At 48.0% G+C, this 13,838-nt stretch overlaps 2 protein-coding genes across 9 annotated transcripts in view; one reads left to right on the top strand and one right to left on the bottom strand.

Annotated features, from left to right (window-relative positions):
- Positions 1-140: 140 nt before the first annotated feature.
- Positions 141-6,615, top strand: mdm2 (MDM2 proto-oncogene). Of its 2 annotated transcripts, none has more exons than XM_061761353.1 (12): positions 141-296; positions 2,625-2,679; positions 2,903-2,977; positions 3,064-3,197; positions 3,281-3,330; positions 3,426-3,484; positions 4,499-4,586; positions 4,666-4,850; positions 4,931-5,059; positions 5,134-5,205; positions 5,279-5,414; positions 5,839-6,615. In XM_061761353.1, the coding sequence occupies exons 2-12, from the start codon at positions 2,653-2,655 to the stop codon at positions 6,267-6,269; spliced, it is 1,386 nt and encodes a 461-aa protein (XP_061617337.1). In that variant the 5' UTR covers positions 141-296; positions 2,625-2,652; the 3' UTR covers positions 6,270-6,615. The 2 variants fall into 2 exon arrangements, with proteins under 2 accessions (XP_061617337.1, XP_061617338.1); XM_061761354.1 differs by lacking the exon at positions 141-296 and adding an exon at positions 1,730-1,891.
- Positions 6,616-9,278: 2,663 nt separating this feature from the next.
- LOC133471611 (plexin-B2-like) overlaps positions 9,279-13,838 on the bottom strand; it is a 36,245-nt gene continuing 31,685 nt past the window's right edge. For 6 of the 7 annotated variants that reach the window (XM_061761287.1, XM_061761288.1, XM_061761285.1 and 3 more), the window contains exons 31-42: positions 13,122-13,268; positions 12,651-12,728; positions 12,484-12,562; positions 12,297-12,397; positions 12,145-12,226; positions 11,913-12,064; positions 11,627-11,787; positions 11,352-11,499; positions 11,217-11,281; positions 11,072-11,147; positions 10,923-10,997; positions 9,279-10,834 (exon numbers count right to left, since the gene is read on the bottom strand). In XM_061761287.1, coding sequence (XP_061617271.1) covers positions 10,730-10,834; positions 10,923-10,997; positions 11,072-11,147; positions 11,217-11,281; positions 11,352-11,499; positions 11,627-11,787; positions 11,913-12,064; positions 12,145-12,226; positions 12,297-12,397; positions 12,484-12,562; positions 12,651-12,728; positions 13,122-13,268 — 1,269 coding nt within the window. In that variant the 3' untranslated portion in view covers positions 9,279-10,729. Of the gene's footprint in view, positions 10,835-10,922; positions 10,998-11,071; positions 11,148-11,216; positions 11,282-11,351; positions 11,500-11,626; positions 11,788-11,912; positions 12,065-12,144; positions 12,227-12,296; positions 12,398-12,483; positions 12,563-12,650; positions 13,269-13,838 lie in introns of those variants that run through there. The other variant, XM_061761291.1, reaches the window with a different exon arrangement.

The raw sequence follows: 13,838 nt of genomic DNA, 5'->3' as shown, positions 1-13,838 counted from the left end.
TGCCTAGTTACATTTCACGGAACCTGTATAGATCACAGGTTCAGGGACATTATGCTTGTTTTTTTCATATTTTAAGTGGGTGTGGAGCAGGGAACATTACAAAACAACTGCAATGTCAGTTTTCGGCCTGTAGAGGCGCTGTCACATGCACAAGCGGTAAACACGAGCATCTCCGAGCGGAAGTTTTAACTGTCGAAGAGGTAAACACGAGCATCTACGAGCGGAAGTTTTAACTTTCCAATAAAGTGCCGTTTCAAGCAAAAAAAATGGACTAAAACCGTTACTGGACGAAACGGGTATGTTAATAATGACATGCACTACATTTTTATAAAATTATTATCTCATAAAGCGTGCTAGATACGCGAGTGAGTGACGGTATTTGGCGTGTATTAGCCATGTGCTAGTAGGCCGGGGAGCCTCGGACTTTCCTGGCTGAGCAGACAGAAGACGAGGTGTTTTTGTTTTATGGGTCTTAGCTTCACCATTCGGCGTTTATTTCGAGTGAGCAATACACACGCCGTGTAGTAAGTCGGTGTTACGTCAAAGAATCTTAAGTTTCGACACAATTATGCGATATTGTTGCGTGACCAACACACGCAACGTGCTGTAAAATTGGTTTCAATTCAAAGATAAACTGAAGTTTCGATTTTCTTGTTCCACCGGCTGCCACAAGAGAGAGGATAAACAAACATGCTTTTGAATCCTCCATTGGTGTGTTGTGCTGGTGTTTCAACGTCACAAAATGGGACAAAAAAACGTCTGGTTGGAGCGAAACCCGCATGCGCACACGCACGCGCCCGGGACATGTCTGGGCATATTTATTCGCACGCGAGTGACGTCATGTGCGACGCACTACTACTTACTTTCTGTGCAAGTGTCTAAATTAAAGTTCATTTTTTTGAGAGCAGCAGGATTACAGAACAAATATGAAATAGATGCATCTAAATCGGAGGGGGGGGGGGGGGGGGCACATTTGGGTTTCAAAACTGACCGTTGTGCTTCGTCAGCCGTTCGAAGATGAGATTTAAAAAAAAAAAAAAAAACAACTGTTTTGCCTGCAACTGTTGTCGGATGGCGTTTGTACGTGTTGCTGCCAATTGTGTGTGTTACAGGGGCGGTTTAGAATTCCCGCAACATCTGTTTGCGGGTATGACGCGTCACATCGCATGTTAGCATTAAGCTTGCATATTTATATTGTTCTATCAACATTTTGGTGATTAAATATACGTTTAGTGTCAGTTTTACAGTAAACTTCAAAGAAAGAGAGCGATTAGCCGCATATTTGGGCGAACTGCGAGCGAGTCTTCTTTTCGTCTCCTCAAAGTGATGTTATACGATCGTCTGGGGAGCGTTACAACAGGCGCTAAGGAATACTTTCAAAAGCGTGTTTTATAATAAGTTTGAATGTGTTTTAATACATTGAAATGTGTGCAAAGCAGGCGGGAGGGATACAAAATAGGTGTATTCGAAATAATCCAAATGTTCGGCTATTGGGGGTGTGTTGAATAGGAAGTTGAAGACAAGACGACGTCAGATGTCGCAGTCCACATGTAACCGAGTTGGGCCCTGGTTAGCATGGTTACGAGACAGCGTTGAGTCACGTCGGACTAGTCCCGGCATGTCTGTGAGTGTGTGTAATGTAATCAGCTGTTGCAGTGGCGCCGCTGAGTCAGCTGGCCTGGCCCTGATTGCCCCCCCCAAACACATGCACTTGACAGACTCGACTCGGTGGACTCCCTCGAGTGTCAGTCTAGTCCCGACATGTCCCGGCGTCTTTATAAGAGCAGCCGCCGCCGGTGCCTCCACTCTTTCTCCTCTCTGCACTTTAACGCTTTGCCACTTGCACACATGGACGGAACACTGACGGACGGAACACTGACGGCGCACTCCGGTAAGATTGGAACCTTTTGGGCGCTTCAATGCTCTGGAGGCAAACTTCATTCATCGGAAGCCGTCATCACTTTAATAGGAATTCTAACCTTGCCTGCTTTTGAGGGGAGAAAACTTAAAAATAAAAGTTGTAACATTACGACGTTAATGTCAAAGTTGAACAAGGGAAGGAAGTCTTAATCTTAACTAGTGAATTTAAAAAGTGCTTATTATACTCTTAATAATATTTATAAAAAAAAAAAAATCTTTGAATCCTGTAATATGTTTGTTTGTTCCAAAAATCTTTTATTCATGCTGCGATGTCAGATTTCTGTGATGACGCATCACAATCATATCAAAGCTTTGAATTGTCCCGAAGGAGGTCGGGAGAATGAATGAATGTTTGTTTGTTTGTTTTGTTGGCGCAGGTGAGCATTTTTATGACATTGTGGAAGTTAAATGCAAAATAAACAACAGGTAAATTGCGCTCATGGGCATGTGCGCCACTTGGAGATTAAAACAGGAGAATGTTTCATAGTTTTGGTATGTTGCAAGTCAACTTTGTTGTTGTTTTTTTGACTTTTTAGATGTTTACTGTTTTCCATCAAAACGATATTGAGCGTGCGATTGGCAGCTCACTTCAAAGCGTTTTGTCTTGCGCTGACATTTTGTGGACGCTCTCGCCGGCCGGCCTTTCCTTTTCCCGGTTATCGCTCTTCATTGCGCTACATCATTGCCATCGTGTTTGTGTGCAGATTGTCTTCACGTCAACTGACAAACAACATGAACACTTCTGATTACAACAAAGTGGTGAGTGCTACTAGCACATTCAAACATTACAAGTTGAAACTGTTCATCATCTTCAGGACGTGTAACAATTCATCACATTTTCTTCCTAAAATTCAAATTGACCTCCACATTCAAACCATTAACACTTCAAATCTCACATTTGACATCTCAACAGTGAAGTCATTTCCTGTAAGTTCGTTAGTGAGTGGGTCATTTGTAACTTATCTTGCCGGTTTGTGTTGAGGTGCGGCCCAAGGCGGAGTTAGCCACTTTGCTCCAGCTGGCGGGAGCCACCAAAGACGTCCTCACCTTGAGGGAGGTACGAAGTCGCCGGCGCCGCCTGACAAAGGTAACGGAAAAGCCTGGCATGAGTTAGTAACCGGTGGGCAACTGTGGCGTGTTCAGGTGATGTTCTACCTGGGCCAGTACATCATCCGCAAGCAGCTTTACGACAAGAAGCAGCAGCACATCGTGCACTGCGCCCAAGACGCGCTCGGCCGCATACTGGGAGTGGACACCTTCTCTGTCAAGCAGCCTCGGTGAGATGCAGACGGCGGCGGCGGCGGCAAAGAACTGTTTTGAACCTCACCTTTGAAACCTGTTGTCTTTTTGGGGGGGGCAGGATTTTGTTTGCGATGCTTGCCAAGAACTTGGTGAGAGTGAGGAGCCAAGGTGGGACATGTTGACACAAGGGCTGTGTAATTTCAGCATTGTCACTCTCGTAATATGAACAACAATAATAATAATAATGTGTTTTTGTGGTTCAGAATCGGCACAGAGCTTCGGCGAAGCTGCCGGCGGCAGCCAGACGCAGCAACCCGCACAGGTCAGATGGCAAGTCAACTTCCGTTCGGAGGAAAAACGGACTGTCAAGCGATACGCTAGAGAAAGAGGAACATCTGCAATATACAAGACTATATAATAACACTTTTCCAAAAAAACGCAAAAGACCCGATGCTTTATGCTATTTATGGCACTTACATTTGTTTTCAAGGTCTTTAAAGAGACTTTAAAACATCCATCTTTCCATCCTTTCATTTTCTGAGCCGCTTCTCCTCACTCGGGTCGCGGGCGTGCTGGAGCCTATCCCAGCTGTCATCGGGCAGGAGGCGGGGTACACCCTCAACTGGTTGCCAGCCAATCGCAGGGCACAAACAAACAACCATTGGCACTCACGTTCACACCTACGGGCAATTTAGAGTCTTCACTCAATCTACCACGCATGTTTTTGGGATGTGGGAGGAAACCCACGCAGGCACGGGGAGCACATGCAAACTCCACACAGGCGGGGCCGGGATTGAACCCCGGTCCTCAGCACTGTGAGGCGGACGCTGGAACCGGCCGCCCACAATATATTGAGAGGGAGCAATAGCAATGGATGGCACAACAATAAGAAAAAAGGCAAAGTGAAGCATGAACATTCACATTCAATTATTTGTTGATAAAACTAGCACTGTTTCGTATCAAAACAGAGTGAGAATGTAAAGAAGTAAATTAATAGTTTTTCCATGAATCGGATTAAAAAAAAAAAACTTCCATCCCTTTTTTGAAAAACAGGACATCATTTCAAATTGGGGTTCGTACTTCCGTCTATATCGACCAACACCTTTTTGGCGTCCGATGAGCGTCGGCATCGGGCGCCTTGACCCGGCGTTGAGAATACGTTGAGGCCGTTTCCGCCCCGAGGCCTCTCGTCCTTCGCTTCGCCGGATAAAACTGCGGCGTGTGTTCCTGAGGGAACCAGTGAAAGTGGTTCCTATTTCCGTGAAGCTCCAAAGCTTTGCGCTCACGATTGGACGTTAAGCGGCGGGCGTCACATTTTGCTATTTGATCCCGTCAGGAAGCGGCAGCGGGTAGCGGTTCCTCGCCCCCCGACGTACGACGGCGGCGACGGCGGCGTACGAGGAGCTCCAGGAGCAACGACGCCGGTGAGGCGGCGGCCCTCGGAAAACGCTCTTGACGCATCTTGTCGCCACGTGACTCCAACCCTCCCGCCCCCCCACTCAGGTCCCTCCCACGGCTTACAGGGGGACGATAACGACAACGGGTCCGCGGCGGCCGAGGACGACGGCGCCAAGAGGAGCCGCTCGGACAGCTACTCGCTAACTTTTGATGACAGCCTGTCCTGGTGTGTGATTGGTGGACTGGGAAGCGGCCGGGACAGACACAGCAGCCAATCGTCAGAGAGCAACGTGAGTACGAGACGCCGTCAGCGCTTCAGCGTGTGCGCACAATTCTGAACAGTTGTGTGAATTTACCCAACGTTTTGTAGTCCGCCGGGTCGGACGCGACGGCCGCCGCCGACTCGGACGGCGACAACTTCAGCGTGGAATTCGAGGTGGAGTCCGTCGACTCGGATGACTACAGCGAAGACGACGCCGCTCTGTCCGCTGACGATCAGGCAGGACGACGCGCACGCACGTTCGTTTCCTTCCCAAAATGAACCCGTTGAAAGTTTTCTTTTCGTGGCCGCAGGAGGTGTACGAGGTCACCATATTCGACGAAGACGACGACTCGTTCGACGAAGACACCGAGATCACCGAAGCCGTGAGTGACCCGACCCCCGGCGAAGTCGGCGCTTTCGGAGGCGAGGTCGTGACGTCTTAATTTGCGTCGTCAGGACTACTGGCGCTGCGACGGGTGCGACGAGTTGAACCCGCCTCTCCCGAGGAACTGCCTGCGCTGCTGGAGTCTGCGCCAGGATTGGCTGCGCTGCGCTTCCTTGCCCGCCCGGCCGGCGTGCGCCGACGCTCCAGGTCGGTTCGACGACCTCGCTGAGAGAAATCCACAATATGAACGTTAAGGATGTTGAGCAAGCATCTTTTCTTCTTTTTCCCCCCACTTCCTTTGTTCTTTATGTACACATTAACTGGAAATTGTCCAAGTAATCGTTGCGGCCAATAGCAGATGTGATGTACGTTGCAAATGAACTCAGTGCAGGAGGGAGGAATGGAAACAAGCTTCTTTATTGGAAAGGAATATTTTTCATGCCGAAATGTCCCAAATTAAACTTCATGTTTTGCAAGATTTCCCTCTTGGAAGACGCTAATTACATTTTTGGATTTGGATTTTTTTTTCTGCCATTTTGGATCCAATGAGATAAAATGACCAGCGTGGTCTTTTCCCACCTGTGTAGCATCCATGTTTTGTTCAGTAGTTTTTGTCCTCGGTTCCCCGAAGGTTCCGACGGCGAGGACGGCGTGGACGTTCCGGACGGCAAGACGGTCAACGCCTCGTCGGCGCCCGACTCCCAGGATGCGCTGCCCGCCTCGCGCCCGCCGTCCTCCTGCAGCTCGTCCTCACAGGAGAAGTCGTGGACGACGTGCGACTCGCTGCCATCGTCCGCCGCCAACTCCCAGGAGCAGCCCGCCGACGCCGTCGTCGTCCCCGAGCTGGAACGCACGTTGTCGGCCGACGCCCGCCTGCCCGACTCGTGCCTCGACCCGTGCCTCATCTGCCAGTCCCGGCCCAAGAACGGCTGCATCGTCCACGGCAAGACGGGACACCTGATGTCCTGCTACGTGTGCGCCCGCAAGCTGAAGAAGCACAACAAGCTGTGCCCCGTGTGCCGGATGCCCATCCAGGCCGTCGTCCTCACCTACCTCAGCTGAGATGTCCCGCGTGCCCGTCTCGCTCGTCGTCTCCACCCTTCCAACAGGCAGAAAGTTCCAGTGCAATCACACAATCAGTAGATTAATCAACAGTCAAGTGAATTCATGTTTTAGTTGTCGCTGCGACTTTCCCCACCAGAGGTCGCTATTGTGAAAATTAACGCCCCCCGCCCCCCAAAAAAAAAGTGGTTTCTTGTGCCGAAAGGTGAGCACCAGTTCACAATGGACATGTTTATTTATTTCAGCACACGCACACTTTGTTGTTTGAATAACATGATTGAAAAGCTTATTCTATTGTTGAGATTTCTTAACGCGCCGAAGTTGATAATAAAAGGGTTTTTGCTCACATTGTGCTTTATTACAATAGCTTGTAACGAGACGTTTTCATGTTAAAATGATCACAATATGCTCAACATTCTCAATGTGCGGTACGCTAAAGAATTAATAATTCTTAATATTTTAACTGTCAACTTTGTACTTTCAATATTTAACTTATGTGCAATATATTTAATTGAATCATTGAAGTACTTTTTTCCCTATAGGCTCCGTGTTCAATTGGCATCATGTTGCAGTAGGTTACAATATTAAATGTACTTAATGACTAAAACCTCTGCCTCCGTCTTGATGAAAACTTGGGACTACTATTTATTGAAGTGGTGCATACATTTTAGAATTATTAGGAACTTAATGATATAATTACACAAATGTCATCTGAAACAACATGGAATTATTTAAACTGAATATATTTTTTAAATGCCACGTTGTTTCGTTAAGAATTTTTCTCCCCTGTGTCAACTGAGAAATAGTGAAAAGATTCCATGTTGTAAAAATACATTTGCAAAGCTTGTTTGGTATCTGGAGAAATAAAGCGAATCCCAGAATAGTGAAAAAAGCAAACGCTGTGTTGAATAAAGTCATTTGCTTTTTTTTCTAAGTGAAGGGGAGTAATCTGTTCAAAGGGAACTTTTGTAAGATTATTATTATTTTTTTTTTTTACTAAAGTCCAGTCCAGGCCATAAACTACAGCGGCCCTTTCATTTGTCCTCCAAGCCAACAGAGGGCAGCAAACGCAGTCACGCACTACTGATGCTTTCAAATTAACCCCGCAAGAAACGAAAAAAATCTCGAAGCAAAATTAGAGTAATGAAACAAATTAGCTGTGTTTAACATCACCGGGTGAAATCAATTCAGCAGATTAGAGTTTACAAATCAAATGAGAGCGGTAGGACAAAATACAAAGTTTGTGACCAACAGAGGGCGCTTTTTCCGGATTCGTCATCAAACCCCTCCCCCCGATGCCTTCGGGTGTGCTCACGTTCACTGTGGACGTACGACTAAAGTTTGTAAAAACAATAGAAATAAAAAAGACGGAAATTTTTGCGCATTATTGGAAGGCGGGTGTTGACTAAAATAAGAACCGTCCATAAATCACTTCCCAGCGAACCAATCTGCACGCGAGGAACGATCACCGGCAAGCGACGAACACGTCCCTGAGGTTTCCGCGCATGCGCACAAGCATAAACAATATCGCAACTTCACATTTAGAATATTGGAAGGATTTAAAAATGTTAATACTGTAATAATAATAAAAGGGCTCACTTCCACTTTTCCTCTTCTGGGGCAGCCTCGTCCGAGCGTTTGGAAAGATGACTGGCAGCTTGATGAATTCATGAAACAAATCAAATTGAAGACTTTCACGTTTGGTGGCTTATTAAGACAGAAGCAGCAGCAAATGGATCATCAATACATAACGAGAATACAACAGTAATTCTGTTTCCCCCCTCCTGCAAGACATCACCTTATCGTGGTGGAGGGGTTTGTGTGTCCCAATGATCTAAGGAGCTAAGTTGTCTGGGTCACCCGTGACAAACAGGTCCTAGGTGAGGGACCAGACAAAGCACTGCTGAAAGACCCCTTATGATGACGAAAAAAATATGGACTCAGTTTTCCCTTGCCCGGACGTGGGCCACTGGGGCCCCACTCTGGAGCCAGGCCCGGAGGTGGGGCTCGAAGGCACAGCCCGAAAGGGTAACGTGGGTCCCCCCTCCCATGGGCTCACCACGTGTGGGAGGGGCCATAGGGGTCGGGTGCAGTGCGAGCTTGGCGGTGGCCGAAGGCGGGGACCTTGGCGATCCGATCCCCGGCGACAGAAACTGGCTCTAGGGATTTGGAATGTCATCTCTGTGGCAGGGAAGGAGCCCGAGCCGGTGCGGGTATACTTATTGCCCCCCGGCTCGGCGCCTGTACGTTGGGGTCCACCCCGGTGGACGAGAGGGTAGCTTTCCTTCGCCTTCGGGTGGGGGGGACGGGTCCTGACTGTTGTTTGTGCCTATGCACCAAACAGCGGTACAGAGTACCCACCCTTTTTGGAGTCCTTGGAGGGGACGTCCCACCGGGAGGAGACCCCGGGGACGACCCGGGATACGCCGGAGAGACTACGTCCTTCGGCTGGCCCGGGAACGCCTCGGGATCCCCCCGAAAGAGCTGAATGAAGTGGCTGGGTAGAGGGAAGTCTGGGCGTCCCTGCTGAAGCTACTGCCCCCGCGACCCGACCTCGGATAAGCGCTAGAAAATGGATGGATTCTGTTTTACATACAACTTATGTTGACACTTTGTCACATGACACACTATATATATATAACAGCATTAAGTTTAATAGGAATACGCTACTGTAAAATAAAAAAATGAAACGCTCTAAAGACTAACAGTCTTAGATCATAAAACTACATTCAGAAGAAAAATGCACTCATTGTGGCTGTACCGACATACCATCAATAAAAACCTCATGAAGATCATATGACATATAAGAGAGCTTTTTCCTCACCTCTATGTTGTTGTCGACATTGAGAGGAGCTGATGAACTTCCGCGTCCCATCTCTTCAACGTTTGCACTGAAAGAGGAAGAGGAGGAGAAGCTGAAGACTCCCAGAGGAGAGAAAGCCAGAGCGAGTGTTTACACAGGAAGTGGATGATTCCACTGGAATCACATGAAAGATGGCAACACTCATGTCTGTATAAACATCTTTTATTTTATTGGCAATTTTTAGGATCTTGGCCATTTAGTCACGTGGTTTGCCGATTTGTGCTCGCGGAAGCGTGTCTTGTCTCCATTTGCTTCTTTTCCAACACTTTTATTCCCTGAAATAGTCATCGGGGATCAAAGTGGCCGTGGCTTCAGATATGATATGGAGGGAAAACATAGAAATTGGAGCCATAATACAGATGTAATGTGCGCACAAAATACAAATTTGTGGCCACGACATACTAAATTGTGGCCACGAAATACTCATTTGTTCTAAACATGACTTTGCAGCAACAATATACTAATTTGTGGCCAAAAACAATGTATAACATGCACACAAAATACTAATTTGAGACAATGAAATAAGTATAAGAAACACAAAAAATACTAATTTGTTCGAAATACTATATTAAGGCCACAATATAGGAATACGTGCGCACAAAATGTGTGACTAATCATTCATTGCCATGAAATCGATATAACGTGTACATGAAATACTAATCTTATTCCCATTCACAATTTGGGATGTCTGGGTACACAAATGAAGCGCACTTTCACCTGAAAAATGCACAAGACGAAGTCGCCTAACTCAGCGTTTCTGGAGAAGGTGCATTCCATTTGCTCAGCACAATGTCCAGAAATGAAAATTGATTTTGTTTGTACTTTAAACCGAATTAAGGACTTCAAATTATACATTTGTGCGTAGGGTACATCTTTATATCGTAAAATATTTTTTCCACAATGAAGATTGTGACACGTCAGTACCGCTTTCTTCTTCGTCATCTTTTTTACATTCAAAGGCTTCCACGGCCTCGAAAAGAATCAACGTACACAAAACACATTTGAGATCAGCTCCCCCTGAAGGCACTTCATGGCGGCCAAAACAAACATTCAGTTCACAAAAATACAGCCGCAGAATATGATGTGGGGGGGGAAAAGGTATTACATTTTGTGGCCACAAATGAGTATTTTGTGTGCACAATTTACTCCCCCCCCCCCCATGTCACATATGGGACTGAGACGAGCTGTAAAATAAACGTGTGTAAAGAGCTCCTAAATGCGTCTGAATATCAGAAACGACAAAGAAAACCTTCAAAGAAAGCTTCACATTTCAAGCAAGAAGTACCACAGAGAGGATTATTATAAAATGAGCAAATAGTGCACGGGAAAAAGATCAAGATGGAGTCTTTTGTCAGCGTCTGAAAGGTCAAACGAATGTTTGTTTTGTCTTCCAGCTGACAGACAGGATCTTGTGACTTCATGTGGCGCTTTTCTTTTGGCGGGTTCGTGAACATCTTTCTGTGACTTATCGTGAAGGGCTCCCTCACACAGGAAGTCCCACGTCGGCAAAATGAAACAGTCCCGCCGAGCGCTCCGATCGGTCCAAAATGTCTCAAAAAGGCTTGTCCGCCATCTTTCGAACGTTTTGGCGTGCGTATCAGAGATCCGTGACTTTGTTCTCCAGGGCGGCGGCGATCTGCTGCAGTCGGAGCGTCAGCTGTCGGTTCTGCGCGGCCGGGTCTTCGTCCAGAGACCGGATGATCTGCAAAGTCACGGAATGATCGCAGAAATGGACAATCAGCGAATGAGCGCGTCTCCGGCGGCCGGAGGAACGCGGCTGGAGTTCTCACCACGTTGTAGTACTTGCTGGCGTATTGGTACAGCTGGTGTAAGGCCAGCTGCGTGTTCAGCTCGTCTGTGTGTTGCTGCGCACACACGCGATGACGTCAACACACACACAAACTATCTTTTACATGCACGCGCGCACGCTGACACGTACCCGGGACACCTCGGCGAGGTACGTGTTCATGTCCTGGTCGCTGACGGGAACCATCTGTCTTATTCCTTTGTAGTAACTGCACAAAGGAAACACGCGTGAGTGTGTAACATTTGCGCGTGCGTGCGTGCGCGTGCGTGTGACTCACTCGTCCACCATCTTCTTGTAGGTGGAGATCTCCTTAGCGTAGAGCAGCTTGTTGCTAGGCGACTCCTACGAGGAAACAAACGAACACGTGAGACTCAAGACGTGACGCGACGCGACGTGACGACGCGGGCCGTACGCGGCTGAGCTTGTGTTCCGTCTTGGTGCAGGCGTCCATGAAGGTCTGCGCGATGACGTGCAGCGACGCGTCCACCACCTCGCTCACGTGCACGTCCAGGATGAAGTGAGGGTTGCGCAGGATGTTCACCCAAAAGCGCAGCGGCAGGCTGGCCGCCGCAAACGCAAACACATCACACAACAGAGAAAACGCAATAGGGAGGTGGGGGCATGCACGCACCCCCCCCACCCCCGCTGATGAATTTACATGAACAACAACCCTGAAGACGCCCCCACCTGTTGGTCTTCCAGATGTGCAGCGTTTCCTCGTCCACGTTGTCGTGGCGGAGCGCCTGCTCGTCCAGGAAGTCGAAGAAGTACTTGACGGCGGGCGGCACGGCGACGCTGGAGCACAGCACGCTGCGGAAGAAGTCGTCCACAAACTGCTGCAGCGTGCCCTGACAACACACACGACAATCGTATCGTAACGTCGATGCTAATTTTTTGCATTATCCGTTAGCGTGAAGCTAGCGGGCCTCTCTTATTCCACGGTGAGGTTGGGCGTTGGATGTGCGGCGCGTACCTTGACGGAGAGCAGGCGCGTTAGGTAGATCTCGGTGATGGCTTTGGTCATGGACTTGTCCTTCACGCTGCCTCGCTTGGACTTGACCTCGTCCAGCTCGTCGGCCGCTCGCACCAGATGGAAGGTGTTGTCGTCCTCCAGCAGGGCGTTTCCTGACGGCGCCATGGCATCGTCTACCGCAACGTGGACGTACTGTACATATGCGCGCGTGCGTGCCAGCGTGTGTACTTACGCTCTTCGCAGCTGTCTTGGTGCTGGTGGAAGGCCTGAGCGTGCAAAACTTTGGACAGAACCAGCGTGGCGTTGTCCCGGACCTACAGGACCGCAGAGAGTCGTCACGTGCCGGTCACGTGATTGTCACGACATCATCAAAAAGCTGCTCACGTTGTAATGAGCCAAAGTATTGAGTCTCTTCCAGCGTCCTTCCTTCTGCGAAGTCAGGTCAAGGTCGGACAGAATCTGACCCGTGGAGCCGGGGCGCCACTCTGCACCGATCGCGACCATCGATCAAAAACACTGATCGCCAGTCACAACCATCAATCAATCAGTGCGCACGTGTGTTTGCCGTTACCTAGCGCCACGCTTTCCACTTTTGGTCTCTGCGAGTACGGGAGATTCCTGTACACTTGATCAATGATTTTCTCTTTGACCTGCGCGGTGGAAGAATCGAAAGAAGTCAATCAATGAAACAAAAGCGACAAATCAAATCAAATCAAGTCTAATCTTTAAATCTGTCACCTGAGAAATGGTGTCACAGTTGAGCACCTTAACAGGCGTCACATCTGGGCCTTCCCCGTGCACCAAAACCTGCAGGGTCTGATGCAAAAAAAACAACAACAACAACAACAACAAAAAAATGCTCCTGATATGTGATTTTTATCATTTTTTAATGGATTGATTTATTTGCGCAATACCACAATATGATCAAACAACCACAGAGATAGAAAAAAATTGTACAGGTGACTTCCTAAAACTTGGTGCGGTCTATAAAACCAAGGTTTTGAACTACCGCAACATCTATGCTCGCCCGTTTCTGGTAGCCCGTCTATGGCATTTCACACGATGTTAGCATCAAGCCTTTGCAAACCTTTGCTATTATATGGGTTGGTTGAGCCTTTTGGTGTTTAATGATACAAGAACGAATTGTCTTTGGTTTTGTGTGTCAGCTTGACAGTGGCAAATAAATGTGTGTGTGTTTTGAGGACCGACCAGTACGGAATACTCCACGTCGTCTCCCAGCAGCCCCGTGTCGTTCAGCGTGTATTTGGCCTTCTTCACCTTGGCGTCCACCGGTCCTTTCTCCACCTGATGCTTCAGCGCTTTGAAGAGCTTGTACAGCGGCTCGCCGGCGCTGTCCTGCAACACCGACGCCGAACACCATGAAACGACGTCTCAGCTGCCGGCAACAAAAGTGAGTCGACCCCCGAGTGAATGTCACATGCGCCGCAGATGCTCAATAGGGTTTCGGTCTGACGATTGACGATTGTTACGATGTCGCCGCCAGATTGGGGCGCGATTGTTATGACATCGCGACAGTCGCGTGACCTATGACCTTCAGGGAGGGAAAATGGCTGAATGGGCCCAATTTTCCCTCGACCATGTCCTGTTTGAAATGATATCAATTACCCTTATTTTAGTCCCGTTTTAAAATATTTGTAAGATCTTTCAAAAAATATATCGAATCTCCACTCGGGTTTTTTTTACAGCGCACATAAACAATTGCAGCTGTAACAACAGATTTAATATGGAAGATTTTTGATGTCTTGAACAGGGTTAATACTTCAGCATACTTGCTTTGCCTTGCGTTGTCCGGTTCGCATTGTGGAGACGACCGGAACACTGAATTTCCCGTGTGGATGAATAAAGTATCGATTCATTTAGACATTTCCTCACTTTTGTTGCCCGCAGTTTCGACATCAATGTCTT

The sequence above is a fragment of the Phyllopteryx taeniolatus genome, chromosome 22 (genome assembly GCF_024500385.1).
Source record: "Phyllopteryx taeniolatus isolate TA_2022b chromosome 22, UOR_Ptae_1.2, whole genome shotgun sequence".
In the NCBI taxonomy this organism is placed as follows: Eukaryota; Metazoa; Chordata; class Actinopteri; order Syngnathiformes; family Syngnathidae; genus Phyllopteryx; species Phyllopteryx taeniolatus.
The sequence above is the reverse complement of the archived record's forward strand: the minus strand, read 5'-3'. Positions and strand labels throughout refer to the sequence as shown.

Coding starts and splice junctions, on each gene's coding strand:
- mdm2 (XM_061761353.1), top strand. CDS start 2,653: ATGAACACTTCTGATTACAACAAAGTG. Junction 3,485..4,498: donor AGACGCAGCAACCCGCACAG/GTCAGATGGCAA, acceptor TGATCCCGTCAG/GAAGCGGCAGCGGGTAGCGG. Junction 4,587..4,665: donor CTCCAGGAGCAACGACGCCG/GTGAGGCGGCGG, acceptor CCCCCCACTCAG/GTCCCTCCCACGGCTTACAG.